General features: G+C 41.8%; 1 protein-coding gene and 1 long non-coding RNA gene across 8 annotated transcripts in view; one reads left to right on the plus strand and one right to left on the minus strand.

The window, feature by feature from the left end:
- Positions 1 to 19,310, minus strand: part of cald1a (caldesmon 1a) — a 208,700-nt gene that overhangs the window by 113,020 nt on the left and 76,370 nt on the right. For 6 of the 7 annotated variants that reach the window (XR_006315061.1, XR_006315060.1, XM_043713556.1 and 3 more), the window contains exon 3: positions 9,979 to 10,095. Coding sequence is in view for 5 of the 7 variants with exons in the window: in XM_043713556.1 (XP_043569491.1) it covers positions 9,979 to 10,055 (77 nt within the window). In the remaining 2 variants the exon portion in view is untranslated. Of the gene's footprint in view, positions 1 to 9,978; positions 10,096 to 10,568; positions 10,685 to 19,310 lie in introns of those variants that run through there. The other variant, XM_043713553.1, reaches the window with a different exon arrangement.
- Positions 1 to 19,310, plus strand: part of LOC122561628 — an 82,267-nt gene that overhangs the window by 20,260 nt on the left and 42,697 nt on the right. The window lies entirely within an intron of this gene.

Below are 19,310 nucleotides of genomic sequence, written 5' to 3' on the forward strand. Positions count from 1 at the left end.
TTTTTGGCATCACTGGATCATGTAGCAGGGAACAAGACAATCAGGAGTGTTTTCTGATTTGGGACTATTAAGAAATAAAGCAAGCAGTGAGCCCACGATACAGCGGGGGAGTCCATAATCATAAGTTTTTGAAGGGAATGTGAAGAGTTCACCTAGCTGTATGCTAGAAATCTCATCATCCAGATAATGGCGTGAACGCATAGGATAATTAAAGTGAATTACTGAGAGCTGTGACACACCTTGGGTTGAGCCCTGGAGAAGCTAAGGATCTTGTAAGATCATGTTAAGCATTGGAAAACTCTCTGGTGGAACTGAAAGTAGAATGACAAGGGTATTGTTGAGACTAAAATAAAACAAAGAATGGTGAATGCTGGAAACCTGAAACAAAAACAGAAAATGCCAGGTCTGGCAGCATCCGTGGAGAGAAATCTAGTTAACATTTTGGGTCCAGTGACCTTTCATCAGAAGTTTTTGGCTTAAAAGTATAAGTGTTATGAAATATAATACCAAGATGCTAAATCTTGGACAGTTAAAAAAAAGTTTAAAACATGAAATATTGTGCATCATTTCTTCAGTTAATAACTGGGAGTTGAAATTTATTTTTTGAAGTTATTGATCTTCTCCAAGACCAAAATGAAAAAAAAACTCATGCTGCATTTTTTGAATGATGTCGTTCATGGTATAGCATGTGGATGTAAAGTAAGAGAGGGTCAAAGTTTGAAACTTGGGGTCACCAGAGTTAATAGTTCAGACACAGGAGGACAGGACAGTGATATTCTAGCCATGATTGAATGGTTTGTGATAATGGAACCAGGTGCAAACAGTCCAACCCAGCTGGATGGTCGTAGTGATGTAGTGGCTCTTTCAAAAGCTGCCACAGTCACCCAGCCTGCTATTTACAATTTGACGTGTGCTTTTACAGTTCTGTATCAGGGCTGTGAATATAGGTAGAGTATTTCCAACACAGAGATGCAGGAAATGAGAAAATGGATTTTGGATGTGATGTTTGGCGAAGGAAGGGAGTTTGGAGGTCAGGTGGTAGTTCGTAAAGAGCGAGGGTGTTGTTTGAGGGCAGTGCAGGGATGAGGGAGCTAATGATTGCAAATTCGAAGGATTTAGAAACAGTACCCACGAACAGAAAATGCTTAACTAGGTCAGTGAACATGGAGGCCATGAATGAAACAAAAACAGAAGTTGCTGGAGAAGCTCAGCAGGCCTGGCAGCATCTGTGAAGAAAAATCAGTGTAAACATTTCGGGTCCAATGACCCTTCCTCAGGAAGAGAAAAGAGAAAAAGGAAAATAAATCAGGCAGGTGTAGCTCCAAGCAAATTTGGCTTGAACAATGGAAAGGGAGGAAAGAAGCAGAGGCAGCTGTACAGATGATGTGAAACTTCGTGACAAAGCTCAGGAGCTCCTTGCACTTGGTTTTTGATTGACTACTATTGTTAGAAAGCCCAGTGGTAATTTAAAACAAGCCAGACACGCAAGGTTCCAGCTATTTAAGTACTGCTTCAATGGCAAAGGTTCACTGGAGGCCAGATTCAAGGAGAGCACAATCCTGTCATCACCTTCTTAATTAACGGAAGCCCTCAAATGTAGTCTTCCCTCATATATACTGTAGTCCAAAATAAGTAGCTCTGCTTGTAGACTACATTTCTTAAGAAAACGGGGGTAAGAGAAATCCAACTCCAATGCATTGAACTTGCCTGTGATGCTTCCTTTTACCCATGTTTTCATTCTCCAAGTTACAGGAAGTGGGGAGGAGGGGGGTGGTTATGGGAGCAGTGGGACGTGTTGGGGGGAACATCCAGGCTGGAATCCCAGTATCAAAACTGTGACAGGACCAACAACCAAAGACAGAAATTCGACAGCCACAATGCTGAATCCAAAATGAGCACTAATGCATCGCATGTAAAACTAAAGAAAAATTCCATGTTGAATATTTTCAAAACATGGTGCATCCTCTTTGAAAAGCTGACTTCCTGTCAAGTCCAGAATGTGCCTGCTTCCCATTACTCATTTCCTGTCAGTGAACTCAGTGCACAGCTAAACCATGGTTCAAATCTCAGGAAATTGATTATGTGCCAATGTACATCCATGACATATATTTACATCTTACCATCAGACTTTCAACCTTTTTTTTCACTGAGAACCTACTGAAGTGGCCATACAAAACAATTTAATCATTACAACTATTTTTCTTAATGTAATTTAAAACAACCCCATTGCTTATTTTAGTTGAATATGCTTTCCAGGTCACTGTTGAACACAATACATACTGAATAGTTGGAAAATTCTGCAGAGATCTTGCACAATTGATGATGAATAAATGGAAGTAATTCAGATACACTTTGTGTTCATCAGGCTATTGTGAAAGAACTTGCAATAAAGTAGCATTGTTCATGACCGCTGGAAATCCCAAAGTACCTCTCAACTGCTGAAGGAAAGCCATTGCTGCACTGTAGGGAAAAAACAATGGCTAAGTTTTGAAAAGGAGGGTCCAACAAATAGCACTGATTGTCAATCTCAGTTGGAAAGATGACATATTTGCTGTTGAGAAAACTGAGTTAAAGCATGACTCCGTTGAAGTAAATATTGCTTTTCTGAGGTAATATTTATAGACAGACTGCTAACAATCATGCCAGATATTCCAATACAGGGTCAGGAATCCAACACCAAGATCATTTCTAGGTTCCGACCAAGTGTCTTGTCGATCTCAGGTGCACAACGTGACTTTCGACTGTGAAGACCCTGAGTGGGTCAAAGATGAGAGCAGTGGCACATGCTGCCAAGAGGCAGGAACTAGTCCTGGAAGACAACTGGAAAAGACGGATGGGAGGTGGCGTATGACTGGGTTTGCCATCGCCATGCAGATTGGAATAGGTAGAAAACAGAGGGCCAGCTACCTCACAGTCCAAACCATTGTCCTTCTAGCCCATAGGGCAGCTCTCGCATTAGAGAGAGACAAATTGATGGTGGTTTAATCTGGGGGTCACCACTCCTCAGGCGAGGTTTAGAAAGAGCGTCCTTCATGGTAACCTCAGCCGGTGCAGAAATTGAATCCACACTGTTGGCATCACTCTCAATCGCAAACCAGCTGTCTAGCCAACCGAACTAACAGACCCGCTGTCCAAACGAGTTCTTGGATGTTTACTCTTAATTACTTAATTCTTGTGCCATCATCTCGGCTTTAGTTTGACTTTCCTTTTCATGTAAAGACTTTTCATCAGCAGGAGCAACATATAATGGCCCACCACTGTAATCTTGCCAGCTATGAACTAATGAATCCCAGGCTGCAAGATTCTTTTAGATCAAAAATTTGATTATGTCCCTCTTCAGCCCATTAACCCATTCTTTAATGAGCTGAGCAACATGATTATTTGAGACAGGCAGTTCATTAGCTACTGCCCTTGCTAATGAAACTTGCTGCATCATGGAGTTGTCAAAGATTGACTGCTACCCATGGCCCAAGTACAGGTGATTGGACTTTGTAGATCGACAGTGGTCTCATGGAAGAAACTGCACTAACAGTGTTAGAGAAATTTCCTGGGCTATCTTGACAAGTTACAAGTTTTAAGGGTTGCCTGGACTTTACTGCTGTCACTAAATAACAATGACTGGGGTGTTCATGAGCAAGGATTCTCCATTCAAAATAGTTCCTTAAATTTTCCAAAACTACAAAACATAAAATGTTTGTCAATTCCGAGAGGAACTCTTCATGATTGTCAATGTGGTGATCAGCTAGTTACTTTGACAGAGCATTTTTGAAATCACCATTTTGATGCCAGTTTTGTGAAAATGTATTGTGTTGTTATGCATTATTAATCTAAACTGGCAGTAATTTCCAAACTGCTTAGGGGAGGTGATGGCCTAGCTGTATTATCACTGGGCTGTTAATTCAGAAATGCAGGTAGTGTTCGGAGGACCCTGGTTCTAATCCCACCAGTCTTGCCTGGTCCGGCCTACAGCAATTTGTTGAAGCTTAAATGGCTAGTGGGATACTTTCAGTTATAAACATTAACCTATTAGCTACAGCCAATGAGCTAACTTCCTATTTTCACCCCAGTGAATAAGGTTCAACCACCATTCGAAAATCTCTTTTTGAAACAACCCACAGTGGGTGGGTTTTCTGCCTTTAAGGTAGTACCCGCAAACTCTACTCCAGCGCTGTCTGACCCAGGAAAAGTGGCTCATAAGGTGGTCAAACAGGTCAAGTGCCAACCTGAAACAAACTTCAATGTAGTTTCAAGGAAGGTGGTAAAAGCAGGAGAGATTCCTGGCAGGCCATGTCATGGAACAAAATCTGCAACTACAGTCCACAGGCCCAGGCTAAATTACTCTTGTCAAAGCACACGTTGCAACAGCAACATGGGGTTTTTTTGACCAAAGGATGGCTCAGTTGGTTAGACGGCCAGTGTGGATCAGCACAAGGTTTGATACCTGTCCAACTGACCTCAATGTGGGACCAGATTCTTTCCCTGACCGTGGTGGAGTACTGTGGCTCGGATCTGCCATAGGGCAAAGAACTCAAGAAGAAGGTGCCTACAGGAATTGAGGTCAAATAGATGAAAAAATAATGTTAACTCATGCTGATTATCCACACATACATGTAGAAACTCCAAACACAATTCATAACCATACAGTCCGGCATGATTTAAGTGAATCTTTGTTCCACACTCTGTTTGCTTGAAACCTTTCATATCTATTCAGTACCACTTTGCTCTTAAAGCAGTCATTCTGCCAGTTGAAGGACCTGGCAGTGCTGTAATGGACTAATGCAGATCAGGAGCATTTCCTTGGGAGTATAAAATTTGTTGGCTTACTGTTGCTGCTCCAAAAGCATTGGTTCCATGTGTGGCAGAAATAAAGCATTCATTCAATACAAAAATTTGTGCTGACAGCTTGGTAGGATATCTAGTTTACAGTCTGATATCCCCAAGAAACCTGCAGCATTCCCATTAGATCGGAAAGTGCCAAGGTTAGCATTTTCTAACCATGCACTGCATTCAAACAGACTTTCTATAACCTTGAACATTGCAGGAGTTGAAAAAGAGCCATGTTAGGAGTGGGAGAATTAGTATCTAAAGAATTTCCTATCATAAACATTATGTGCAGTTAAAAATACTCTCTCTGGAGATTATGACAAACACAAATACGAACTTACTATTTATATCAAGCTTTGCAACGATCCCCACGAATTTTCTAACAAAGGACCTGTGTGAATCAGGCTTTTTTTTTTTAAAAAAGATTCCAGGACAAAAACGGAAAATGAGATTGGATCGTATTACTGACTACTAGACGTTACTTATTTAATGAGGCAGCTACCATTGAGAAATCAGAGTTTTGACTCAAACGTGTAGCTGTTAACCCCTTCGCTGCAAAATCCACCACAGGCTTCATTATTAATTTAAAAGCTGGTCTTCACATTACTCATGGAAGATTTGTGTGGCTCAATCAGCAGTGGAGGAAGAGGGGGTAGGAGAGGGGAGGGGTTAGCAGCAGAGAGCTGGCAACGGGATACTGAGAAGAGAGCACTGGAAGAAGTAGCAAGCAAAGGCTTTTTAAGGTAATTTAACTCAGGATTCCCTTTAACCTGAGCTTCACAACAATAGCTCTTTTGGTCAGAGATGTGTAAAACATTGCTTCTCAGTGTTCAGATAACAGTATGTTGTTTCCAATTCAATTAAATTAAAATTACATCTCAGGTAGCATTTACAGCACAGAAACCAGTCAGTCATTCAGCTCGATGCTTCTCTTGGACTACAGTTTGACTATTGTTATCAAACTAGACTTGGTGAAGGCAGCCCTTCGCTTCATTCTCTACACATTACTGAAAATGAGCATCCTTGTGGCGATCCATGAGAAACATTCGGTGGAAAACAAGGCAAAGTCCCTCTGTCACATTGGCATGATTGTCCCTCTTTGGGAAAATGTATGGGCTGACCATGGTGGGATCACCAAGACATGGAGGCCTGGGGTGTTAGACATTCAGGCACAAATTTCAAGAGAACTGACTCCCTAAATATCTCCTTTTTTTTTGCAAAACAGTTTCTAGTTATTGTAATGGCATATATATTTCATTTGGGATGAGGTGCCAAAGAGTAAGCCAGTCTGCCTTCTCAGGCATACAGTACATAAAATATCTCAATGCAAGATATTATTGAAAGAACAATCAGACAGTTTCCTCACTCCATCAAACACCACTAAAAGCAGATGGACTAATCCACCAGTTGCTGTGAGTAGAATCTTCCTATACATCCATTTGCTCACATATTGGCCAATAGAACTTCCTCATATCTTCAGGATGTGTTGAGATGTTTCAAATATAGCTTTCAGCATCAGTACATTGTATAACCTTTGTAATCCTATACTGCTATGAAAAGGCCAATGAAAGTCATCATTAGTAAGGACTGTCTTCTGTAAAACTTATTGCACATTTTCCACAATTTAAAAAAAAAACTGAAATATTGCGCTCTGCACCTTTTGCATTAGGTTTGAAAATGTACAATGTTATTTCCACTTGTTTCTGTTTTTAGTTAATACCTAAAATTAGTGCCAAGGGAAATGTCAAAAGGATAATGATGTAATAGGACAATTCTCTAATCCCATGGGAATGGACATGTCAGGGTGAGGCCTGGCAATCTTGTAGCCTTATCTCCAGCCTTTGCTCTGGGTGTATTCTGCTAGGAGAGGCTGATCTCAGAATTAACCTTCTATTCTGTGCCAATTACTGCTGAATAAGGGAAACTTCACCAAACTAAGTTATAAATAGGGTTCGATGAATCATAGGAAACAGATGTAAGCCTTCATGACTGAGTGTTGAAAAAGAGATACATACATATCACCATATAAAAATAAATGAGAAAAGGACAATTAATCCAAGACAAACCAAATTGTTACAGTTTCTTCAACAGCTATTGAATGTATGATAAACGTCTGGTTCCCGTTCGTTCTCAAGCAGACAGCTTCTTCCCCACCTGCTGGCTCGGCGTGGTTTTCTTTTCATTGTGCAGCCCTCCCAACAAGATCATAAACCATTCAACATTGCAATGTCAAAAATCATAAAGCACTCCATTTGGCACAGATTAACCTGAAAGTATCTCAATTTTCTCAAACAGATTCTTCACAGCCATCACCTTCTCGTTTTGACTCTTCACTGCTCGAAAGTGGGTTCCCCACTTCTTTTATCATCACTTAAACAGGAATGTTTCATGCATCAAAACATACCGTGATCTTTATTTGTATTAATTTCCCTTTTGTAGTTCAAAGGCTGGATTTTCAGATTCCACAGAGGTACAGCGGTGGTGGACTGAGCATGAAGATTATAAGACTAGGCAGGGTGACAATTTCCCTACCTCATGACCAATGTTGGGCACGTTAACAGATGTGGGTACTGGGGTAGATAGGATAGCCTGTCCCCAGAGAGAAGGCAGTCAATTAGATTCAGAGAACATCATTTAGGATAAGAAATGGAGACGGCTGGGATTTTCCAATCGGCGCCCAGGTTCACACTGTGATAGGGACGGGTGTGCATTCCTGCAGACAGGCACCCAGTGGCAGGCCAGGCTGCCAGTTTCCCTCCAGGCCTAGTGATGTCATCTGCTCATCCAAGTGGGGGAGCAACCAAAGGCCACCCAGTTGAAGGATTACCCCTTAAGGTCCCTTCTATGTTGGGTTCAATGGTGAATAAATAAAGTTCAGCTAAAGGTCACTCATTGATGAAAGAAGCTTAAGGAACTGAATGGACCTATCCTATTCTAGAATATTTTTTATCAACCTGACCAGACACGTTATGATACACATCTGGGGCAGTTGGGACCTGAACATAGACCTTCTGACCCAGAGGTAGGAACACTGAGTCACTACAGCCCTTCCACTCCTGTTCCAGGTATACTTCTCATCAACCTGTGCAGAGATATCATTACACATCTCTGGACAGGCAAGAATCGAACCTAGGCCTCCTCGTTTAGAGATAAGGACACTGCCACCATGCCACAAAGCCCTATTCTTGCCCCCATTAGTTTCCCATATCAACCTGTTCAGTGATGTTATGACACTCCTCTGGAGCAAGTGAGACTTGAACCTTGGGTCTCCTGTCTCAGAGACACTACACTCTACCATAGGAGCCCTCCACTTAAATGTATCTGAGATAAGTGTTTAGCATTCATGCTGAAGTGCCTGGTTTTGAGGTCTGATTGACCTTTACCGGTTTTTGAATCCCTCAACAACATGTCACATGAATAAATCACTGACAAAGAGCTGAGTTGAGAGAGGAACTTAAAAATTATTTAGTCCTTGTTGTACATCTGGCCATAAGATTCATTTGTTTTCATCTACAATTTGTTTCTAATGTGTTGAAGGGACTAAGGTGACTCTAGCCAAAATCATGCAACTTTAACCAGTTAAGAATTATCAGACCAGCCATGGTCACATTGAATGATGGAGCTGACTGGGAGTGAATGACCTAATTCTGTCTCATGGTTTCAGGTACAAATGTCTTTAGGTTTTGATATCAATAGATCCTTGGAATCCCATGTAAAATTGATTGTTTTTTGCCAACAACAGTCATACAACTTTCACATTCTTAGGTTATGCTTCACTCTTGCCATACATTAACAAACACACTAATTATATAAAATTAATGAGCTTAAGAAGCTATCCTGCTTCATTGCATCAAAATCCAACCCTCATTATGCTGGATTCAACAGTCCATGCAATGCAGTAGGAATACTACAGCAACTGAAAGTGAGGACTGCAGTTGCTGGAGATCAGAGTTGAGAGTATGGTGCTGGAAAAGCACAGCAGGTCAGGCAGCATCCAAGGAAGAGGAGAATCAACATTTTGGGCTTAAGCCCTTCATCAGGAATGGAAGGGAGGCGGGGAGCAGAGAGGGGCGCTGAGAGATACATAGAAGGGGTAGGGGCGGAGGGGAAGGTACCTGGGAAGGTGATAGGTAGATGCGAGTGTTGGGGGGGTGGGGAGCGGGATGGTGATAGGTCAGAGGGGAGGATGGAGTAGATAGGTGGGAAGGAAGATGGAGAGGTAGGACAGTTCAAGAGGGCAGTGCTGAACTGGAGGGCTGGATCTGGGATAAGGTGGGGAGGCGAGGAAACTGATGAACTCCACACTGATACCATGAGGGTCCCAAGGCAGAAGATGAGGCATTCCTCCTCCAGGCGTTGGGTGGCTTGGATTTGGCAGTGAAGGAGGTGGCCCAGGACTTGCGTGCCCTTGGCAGAGTGGGAGGGGGAATTGAAGTGGTCGGCCACAGGGCAGTGGGGTTTTTGCATTGCAAGAGGTACACAGGTCCTGCAACTCTTTTGGTTCAGATAGAAATTAAAGATTCCCAACCAAAACTTGAAAAGCAGAGAGTGTTTCACGTGTGCTAGCAAACACTTTTCTCTCAAACAACCCAAATGAAAGTAGCCAGACGTATTGGTCATTCATTTCAGTTGTTGTGGGATTCTTGACACTTGACAACAGATATTGTATTTTAAAAGCTTAATGTATTGAATATGGAATGCTGATGAGACATTTGATAAGGCAAGCTCTTCCCTTCTTTGATAGAAAACATGATAGCAATGTTATAAAGTTAGAACAGGGGTCTATTTTGAATCACACAAGATTCTCGATATCCAATGAATTAAAAACTGCAGATTAACACATTTCTCAGTCACTTTATTAAAAGATACTTCAAGATAAATCCATTATTTATGCAACATATTAAAATAATGCAGATTTAAAATTGCACAAAGTTAAATGATGGTTTTTACAAGCTTGTGACGTGAAGGAGGTGTTACAGTCTGATGACAGCGCTGGCTGAAGTCAGAGTGTGCACCAGAGGTGATGCACCTTCACCAAGGTGTGGACACTGAAATAGGGACCACACAGGCTTATCTTTATACCCAACATCTCGGCTGGGTGTCACAACTACTGTACTGGTAAACGTATCCTGTACACAGAGCACAAATCATTACCTTTCCACCTCACGGCGCATTTCCTCACGCTTTTTCCTGCGTTCCTCCCTGCGACGTTCAAACTCATCCATATCCATGGTTTATGGGCAAGTGTTCTGCTGTGTCTTGGTTAAAAACCTGAAAACAGTAATTTATTGGTTAAAATTCTGCAACAGAATTCATCCACATGCACATGCCTATTCAAATATATATGCACATCTATACTCACAAAAAATCTCCAACTTTTACCACATCGGGTTTCAAACAAAAAGTCTGTCTTTTTGACTTTGTCAAACAATCTGGAGTAACTGAACAAGCAGAACCATTCATACCTATCAGCGCCATATGCAGATATTAAACAAACGTAGGAAAGATTTTCAGAGAAAACAAGGAGCTTATTTAAAATAGAAAACTCTGTGCATTGTTACCATTCACTCAGTAGTAGTGATCCTAACAGTGGGTCTTTAGTCTATACAGTGGTCCTTTTGCCACTTAAAAGCTCACCATGCTAAACATTAACACCCTTTTGTTCAAGCTGCACTGTGTGAGATGAAACATTGCAACAAAAACTTGGGTACAGTCTGCTGCAAATATTTAGAATTCTATCTTACCAGTAACAAATGTTTCCAATTGAATAGACTAATGAGAAATAGGAGAGCGCGTGTGTTGCATCTCTGGGACCACCCAGAAGTCTCTCAGCGCTTAACTCCTTCCGTGAATCGAACTCTCTCGGAACAGGAAAGCAAAGACAGCCCAATCCCTGTGGTTTAATCAGACCACATCTTTTCCTGATATCTAATAGTCCATCAAATGATGATGTTGGTTGATAATCACTGTAGAAAATTCTCCAGCGCTGGGAGGCAGCCCCTCATTTTACAGTGAATTCCTTTGAAGCCCACGTCTAGAATGGGCTACTTACTGCAAAAGGGAAAGCAGTCTTCACTTTCTGCTGCTGCTTTGTTTACAGAGCTGTCAGTGGTTAGCAAAACTCTGAAGGGACTCCGGTGTTTAAGGCCAACTCTTAGATTGTTTCCTGTACAGTGCTGGAGGCCTCCACTTCCTTTGGAATCCCAGCCTAGTCGATCAGCAGGCACTGAAAATATTTTGTGAGTTGTGTGCAGACAGGGGCAGCTTGGATGCAGCGGTGCATGTTGCCCGAGGGTCAGCTGACCTTGGCTTCAAACACATTTTGTCAGATTCACTCTCATCACGAAATTGAAACTTTCTCATTCGATCACTTTGAACTGAACAAACATGGAGTATTATTTCGATCTTTACAAACAGGAAGACATCTGCTAAAATAGGGGAGTGTCCTTTTGTCCCAGGTTTAGACTTTGATTCTTCAGATTGCAGCCTTGAGTATAGTTATCTGCTCATGGGTGAGTATTGTCATTAGGTGTGTTGACAAGTTACACCTGGTACTAAGGTAGGGTGTTCAAGAATTTCTCGAATTAGAATCCCTACAGTGTAGAAACAGGCCCTTCGGCCTGTCATGGACTAGGCCAGACCACTCATAACATTCTTAAGCAGGCAGCCCCAGACCTAACTTTGCAATTTGTTTCAGCAAGTGTACAGTAAAAATTACCCGGAGTAAGATATCTAGGTTGACTACTAGATTTTAAAACAGGCAAAAAATTTAGTCACAAAATTACACAATGAAACACAAAGAACAGAGTAAAGAACCCCTACAGAACTCAGCCTATCCGACTAGACTTAATTATGCTGTTCCGAATACACACAACAGTCCCAATAAGCAAACTCCCTTTAAAAGCCAGTATAAATGGAACACATGCTTACAGGTTGAAGTTGAAGGGCAGAAAAGAGAGTTTCCACTCAACTCCCTGTTGAACTACCAACTAGTTCAAGACTGAACTAAACGGCTCAGCTCAGCTAGCAAGGGGACTGACCGCGCCCCTCTCTTTATAGGGGTCACAAAAGACCTCTCAAAACCCTTTTCATCTGTATACCAAACCAGACTGATTGGAGTCCAGCCTGGTTTATTGCCCCTCTGAAAAAAAAATCAAGGACAGAGTCTCCTTGAGCCAAGGAACAGCTTTTAGAAAAAAAGGGACTAGCTTTGTGACAGGCCCAACAAGTCCACACCGACCCTCCAGAGAGTAACCCACACAGACCCATTCCCTTACCCTGTATTTACCCTTGACTAATGCACCCAGCCTACACACCCCTGAACACTATAGGCAATTTAGCATGGGCAATTCACCTGACCTGCACATTTTAGGATTAGGGGAGGAAACCAGAGCACCTGCAGGAAACCCACACAGACAGGGAAAGAATGTGCAAACTCCACAAAGACAATTGCCTGAGGCTGGAACTGCATCCAGTTCCCTGGTGCTGAGCCACCATGCTGCCCTGAGTTGTTGCCTTCACTGGTATAATCTATATGACGTGTATCAGTTAGCTCAGTTGACTAGAAGGCTGTTTTGTGATGTCAGCAGCTCAGGTTCGATTGCTGTACCTACTGAGGTTAACTTGAAGGTCTCACCTTCTTGACCTCACCCTCACCTAAGTCGCAGTGACTCTCAGGTTAAACAACCACCAGTCATCTTTCTATAATGAGAGGGAGCAGCGCTTTGGTCCTTTGGGATGAAGACAACTTTAATCTATGATATTGGAGGTACCGTGTATAAAGTTTAAATCCTGTTCCTATTTATTTTTGTGGATCTCAAGTTCACATTACAAACCAATGTGTGGTTCAGAATTTATTCAACTATGTCATAATATCCCTACAAACAGCCATTTTGAAAACATTCAAGTCTAAAACATAAAAACAGCAAATTAGTAAATAGTACTGAGTTGCTAGGATTGTAATATCAAAGATTGCCTCATTTGCTCCATCATTTGCCTTTACTGGAGCTACAACAGTGTCAACACTGTGAGCCAATCAAACCTACAGCATGGGGGCGGTATGGTGGCTCAGTGGTAGCACTGCTACCTCTCAGCACCGGGGACTGGGTTTGATTCCAGCCTCCAGCAATTGTCTGTGTGGGGCTTGCACATTCTCTCCGTGTCTGCATGGGCTTCCTCCGGGTGCTCCGGTTACCTCCCATAATCCAAAAATGTGCTGGTCAGGTGAATTGGCCTTGCTAAATTGCCTATTGTGTTAGGTGCATTAGTGAGGGGTAAATATCGGATAGGGGAATGAGTGGGTTACTCTTCGGAGGGTGGGTGTGGACTTGTTGGACCAAAGGGCCTGTTTCCACACTGGAGGGAATTTAATCTAAATAAACTGCTATGGGACATTCTCTTCCCATCCATCATCATGCACCATCCTGACTTAGACTTATTCCACAAATCCATCACCATCAGGGCAGTCAATATCATTTTATAGAGAAAGCAAATAGCTATATGTAGCACAGCAAAGGGTGTGCAGTCAACGATGTCAAAGGCAGCAGAGAAAGTTAAAAAGGATGAGGAAAAGCAATGAACTATGATCGCCGTCATACAGACTGTTAACCTCAAAAAGTGCAGTCTGTGCTTTCAAAGGATGAAGTGGGGAAGAGGAGTTTATTGTTCCTTTAGCTGGATCTTTGAATGTTATTTAGATTTAGCCACGGAAAGGGAACAGTGTGCAGCCTGACGTGGAGGAGAGGGAGTCAGCAGGTGAATGGTCAGATTACTCACACGATGTCGGCTTTTATGTTCAAATACATTGATATAAACATGGATACAGTATCAAACACCACTGTAAAACCATTATTCTAAAACACTGGAAAAATGCATCATCGATAAACTTTTCCTTTTGTTCTGCAATTCCAGATTTCTTCATTCCTAAAAAACATCAGGAGTGGCATGGTGACTCAGTGGTTAGCACTGCTGTCTCACAGTGCTTGGGACTCGGGTTCGATTCCAGCCTCAGGCGACTATCTGTGTGGAGTTTGCATATTCTCCCCATGTCTGTGTGGGTTTCCTCTGGGTACTCCGGTTTCCTCCCACAATCCAAAGATGTACAGGTTAGGTGAATTGGTCAGGGATTACACATGGGAAATGCAGGGTTACAGGAATAGGATAGGATGGTGGGTCTTCAGAGGATTGGTATGGCCTCGATGGGACAAATTGGCCTTCTTCCACACTGCAGGGATTCTATGATTAGTGTTAAATCTTTTTCCTTATGGCCAAAAGCATAATCTCAGGTTGAGATTAACAGGGATCATTAAAGGGTCAGAGCACAAGAAAGGCATTACTGTTTGTGTGCGAAATACCTGACCCAGTTTATGTTGAAGCTGGGACCAAAAAGAGTGGAAACTGCTGCATTCCACAGTTCTTGCACACGACATCTTTGCGGCTACAAACATTTACCAAAGGTATCCCTTTCAAATGTACACTTTAAGGGCTGTGAGCTGTGCTGCTTAAAAATGCAAGTTTGAACATGTTGAACATGTTTAGGCATGGGAGAGGTTCAAACTGTTGCATGTGTAAAGACTCATAAAGGAACATATGACAAATACCTTGGTACAGGTTTTGAAATGGTAACTGTCTCTAAAATAGTCATTGCCCAGGTGTTTTGTATGGAGAATTTCAACTATCGATGATAGTCTCTCAGAAACAGGTAACCTCCAGTGATCTTCCAGCCACTCAGCAATACACTTCTGATCTCCAACATCTGCAGTCCTCACTCCCTCCTACTTCTCAAACTCCCGCTGAGCTCGGATTTTCAAATCCAAAACCAGAATTACAAGTCAGGTCATTTCCAGACACTGCAATCCCAACCCCTGCCCGTCACTGCCTACCCTTGCTATTTGAGGAAGGGGAAGGTCAGGGCCATCAAACCAGGTCAGTAAGCATGTGACACCTGAGCCTCCACTCCTCACCTTCCACACACATGTCCCCATGCTCTCTCAATACCACCATGCCCATTCACAGTTTCATCCATTTACAGAACTCATTGGGCAAAACGTTATCGTACTCCACACGCATATTTCAAGGTCGGGGGCTCTGTAAAAGGTGGACTTGGCTTGCACACAGCCTAGCCACCTCCCCTGTCAATTAACACACACACAAGTACTTCAGCCTTCCCCTACACCTATATCACTAACAGCAGGGAGAGACCAAAGGCTGTTAGAAAGCTGGCAACGTCTACAGCACAGCTGGGCATCCAAAGGAACATCTTTTGGGAGTCCCTTCTGCCCACTGGAGCCACTGTCATGGCATGCTTTAGCTTTCGAACAACCCTCACCCCTGTTCTCTCAAATCCATGGGGTGGCACAGTGGCTAGCACCGCTGTCTAACACTGCCAAGGACCCGGGTTCAATTCCACCATCAGACGACTGTCTGTGTGGAGTTCGCACAATCTCCCCGTGTCAGCATAGGTTTCCTCCGGGCGTTCCAGTCTCCATTCACAGTCCAAAGATGTGCAGGTCAGGTGGATTGGCTATGCAAAATTGCCCATAGTGTCCAGGGATGGGCAGGCAAGACTAGCCCTTGGAGATGCAGGGTAGGAGTGTGGGTCTGGGTAAGATGCGCTTCAGAGGATTGGTGTAGATTCAATTGACTGAATAGCCTATTTCCACACTGTAGCGATTCTATAATTCTATTATTCTAACCCTCTACTTTCATCCCAGCCCTGCACTGTGTCCAGCTGATACCCCCAAGATTTGTCTGAAATCCATAAACTCTTCTTCCTTACAATTGCCAACAATCGCAGCAGTGGTTACCACTTGAAGTTAACACTACTGGAATGACAGAGCTCGAACCAGGCTGATTGGCCTGTAGACATCTAAGGTGTGCCTTCCTTGGCAGTAGTAGAAGGAAGTCTTGACCTTGGGTAAATAACACTCCTTCCAAGTTAAATGGCTGCAAGGCATTAAAAAAGCCCTAAAGCCCTATATCAACATTGAAAATTCTTTGTGATGCTCATCAAACTGTCAAAATAAACTAATTCAAAACCAGTTAATGTTAGAGTTCTTATGAGCTGCTTAGAAACTGTCAATCTAAATTAAGATCACAGTCCATTTTCAGATGTGCAAACAGCTTCTGCTGAGCTCAATTAGAGAGTTTGGAACTCAACCAGGCATTTATAAAAAACTTCTTTCACAACAGTGCCAACACACCTCCAGAGCTAAATACATTAAAACATTTGATTTTTTTTTAAAAGACCTCAGCTACCTGTTCAATCTTTGATGCATGGAAGCAGATGGTTGGGCAGAATACCCATTAAAATCTTTTGAAGCAGTGATGGTCAATTGTTCCAGTGTTTCCATAGTGGACATCAAAGATCAAACGCCAGAGGGAAATGGACAAAATTCACTGTAGTTCCAGAGAACCACAGGCTGCTTTCTCATTTGCGAGCGACAACAAGTGGTAAGCTTAACCCAAGGCTCATTGTGACTCAGACAAAGGATGAGCTTGAGAAGGCTGAGCCTCCATGGTGACTTCATCTGCTATAGGAACTCAACTCGCTCTGTTGGCATTACTCAGTCTCATTAGCCAGTCAACTGAGTTACAGAGTCATAGAGTCATACAACCAGTCCTTGCCTACATAATCCCAAAGTAACCTAGTCCCATCTGTGTGCACTTGGCCCAAACATTTTTTATTCATGCACTTATCTAAATATCGTTTAAATGTTGTAACTGTACCCACATTTACCACTTCCTCTGGAAGTTCATTCCACACACTAACCACTCTCTGTATAAAAATATCACACCTCATGTCTTTTTAAAAACTTTTCTCCTCTCACCTTGAAAATATGCCCCTTGTCTTGAAATCCCCCACCTTAGGGAAAAGACAGCTGCTATTTACCTTATCTATAGCCCTCATGGTTTTATAAACCTGTACAAGGTCACCCCTCAACCTCCTACACTCCAGTGAAAAGAGTTCCAGCCTATCTTTATAACTCAATCCTCCATTCTCAGCAACGTCTTGGTAAATCTATTCTGAACCCTCTCCAGCTTAATAATATCATTCCTATAACAGGGTAACTTGAACTGGACACAACACTCTAGAGTAGTTAACTGACACGTATGTCGTTCACAATGATTGTCCCAGTTTTGCAAGACTTATATTCACTGGAAAGCATGTTGAACCTTGACAGTTATAACATGTATTGCTAAGTTCCAGCATCTCACTCTGCAGATGTTCTGGAGCTCATAAGCTATAAAAAAAGAACAATGATTATTTTAATTCTATGTAAAGCAAGTGAGTTGTTTTACATAGCTCTGAACATTTGAAAGGTTATACATGCAATTGTTATTTTGGAAATTCGATCAGTTCCTATCCGAGGGAAGTCTTCTCTAAATTACAAATAAGTGACAGCAGCCTTGCATTTTTCTGGTTTGTGGTCTGCATTACAGAATCGGCAATTAGAACTTATATGCTGCAGTCTGCAAGACATAATTCTGCTCCTGCAATAGGGAGACTTCAAACTGACAATGTTTTCCAGTCAAATGGGCATTATAGAAGTTTTTTTTTGTTTGGATAATAAGCTTTAATTTTGCCTTGCATGCAATTATTGATATCGATTATCACCACGCAGAATTCACAGTGGACAGTCAGCTTAGACATTATGTGAGTGGTTGAGTTGGTTTGATTTACTCAAAGACATTAAGTCATTAAGGATAGATTACTTATTGCCGCTAGACAGGTTGGTAAAGCGATAAAATGAAGGATTAGACAAAGTGCAGATTAAGTTAACATTTAAGCCAATTGGAATTTTTACTTCTGCAGACAGTACAGGCAGGTCATACCATACAAAGTGCATGTGGGTAATAGAACAGAGTGAGGAGTACAATGTTACAGCTGCAGAGAAGGTGCACAGAGAACAAGACCAATCTTAAATTTAAAATTTGAGAGGCCCACTCAGAAGTATAATAACAGTGGAGAGAATGCTGTTCTCGACCCAGATGGTATGTGTAATTAAGCTTTTGTATCTTCTGCCCAATGAAAAATGTTGGAAGAGATTACAAATGGGGTGGGAGGGGTCTTTGATTATGTTAGCTTTGAGGAGTGTAGATGGAGTCAATGGATGAAAGGTTAGCTTGTGTGATGGACTGGGCTGTGTTCACAATTCTCTGTAGTTTCTTACAGTCCTGGACAGAGCAGTTGCCGTACCAAGCCATGATGCGTCCAGATGCAATGCTTTCTGTGGTGTATCTATAAAATTTGGTAAGAGTCTTTACAGAAATGCCAAATTTACTTCATCTCCTGATAAAGTAGAGGCATCGTTGTGCTTTCTTGACCATCAACATGGGTGCACCAGGACAGATTGTTGGTGATCATTAGTATAAAAGGGTATAAGTAGACTGAATGGGTCAGTATGTGAAAAAGAGACACATAGAACACCGTTGTGATGTTAACCCATGATGTTAACCCACAGGATATTGGAATCAACATGATCATCATCCCCTTACTTGAGGAGGATTTTGAACTTGTCAGAAATTAACATGGTCAGGCAACCTTTTTATGTCTGCTTTTAAAAATCATTGAAACATGTTTGCAATTTGTTTGATGGCTTTAGTGGAACTACCAGTTCAATTGATTTGGCAATCAGACTTAAAAAGGCTAGGAGATATCAGGTAGCCAGACCTCATTACCTGTTCCAGTTAAAGTTCACCCGATTAACAAACCTCCTGGAATATAGACTATAAGCAACCCCAAGGCCTACTGAGAATCCTTCACTTTACAGGACACTCAATTCAACTGAAAACATCCAAGAAACAACAGGCCTGCTACAGGGCAGGTAAGAGATTGTATATCATTGATGGAGATAACTAGAAGTATAACAATTCATTGTAATATTCAACTTTAAAACTTGTGTGTTTGGAACTAAGTATAAGTGTGTGAGATGTCTTTAAATTGGGTCAGAGTCTCTCAAGAACCTTCCCCTGAATTATTACAAAATTGGAATACATATTCCGAGGGTAAGAAAGTAGATATCTCCTGCACATAAAACCTTCTGCTCACCGGCAATAACAGAGTATGTATATTCAGCCATGACACATCAGATTAATAGTCACATGTTCCCAAACAATATAGATTTAATGACTGATTATTACAAAAAACGTTTTCATTGATTTTTTTACACTGTTTAGGAAACATGAAATAGAATGTGCACTTTTTTTTAAAAAAAGCATTGTTCCACTAAAAGGCCACTTTCAGAAGAATTCAAAAGAAATGGTATATTACTTTTACTGAATAAAGCATATAGAAAGAACAGCTTCATTGAAACACTCCTAAAAGAGATTTAATCTAGAGGAGCCATAAAAGCTTGTATTACACATTGGACAACAAGAACAAATCTTCAGGAATTACTACTACAAAAGCAGCTGAAAACAAAAAGAGAAAATAGAATCAAATTTATACAGCAAATTTCCTAACCTCAGGATGTTTTTTTAGTCAA

The sequence above is a fragment of the Chiloscyllium plagiosum genome, chromosome 23, assembly GCF_004010195.1.
Source record: "Chiloscyllium plagiosum isolate BGI_BamShark_2017 chromosome 23, ASM401019v2, whole genome shotgun sequence".
NCBI lineage: Eukaryota > Metazoa > Chordata > Chondrichthyes > Orectolobiformes > Hemiscylliidae > Chiloscyllium > Chiloscyllium plagiosum.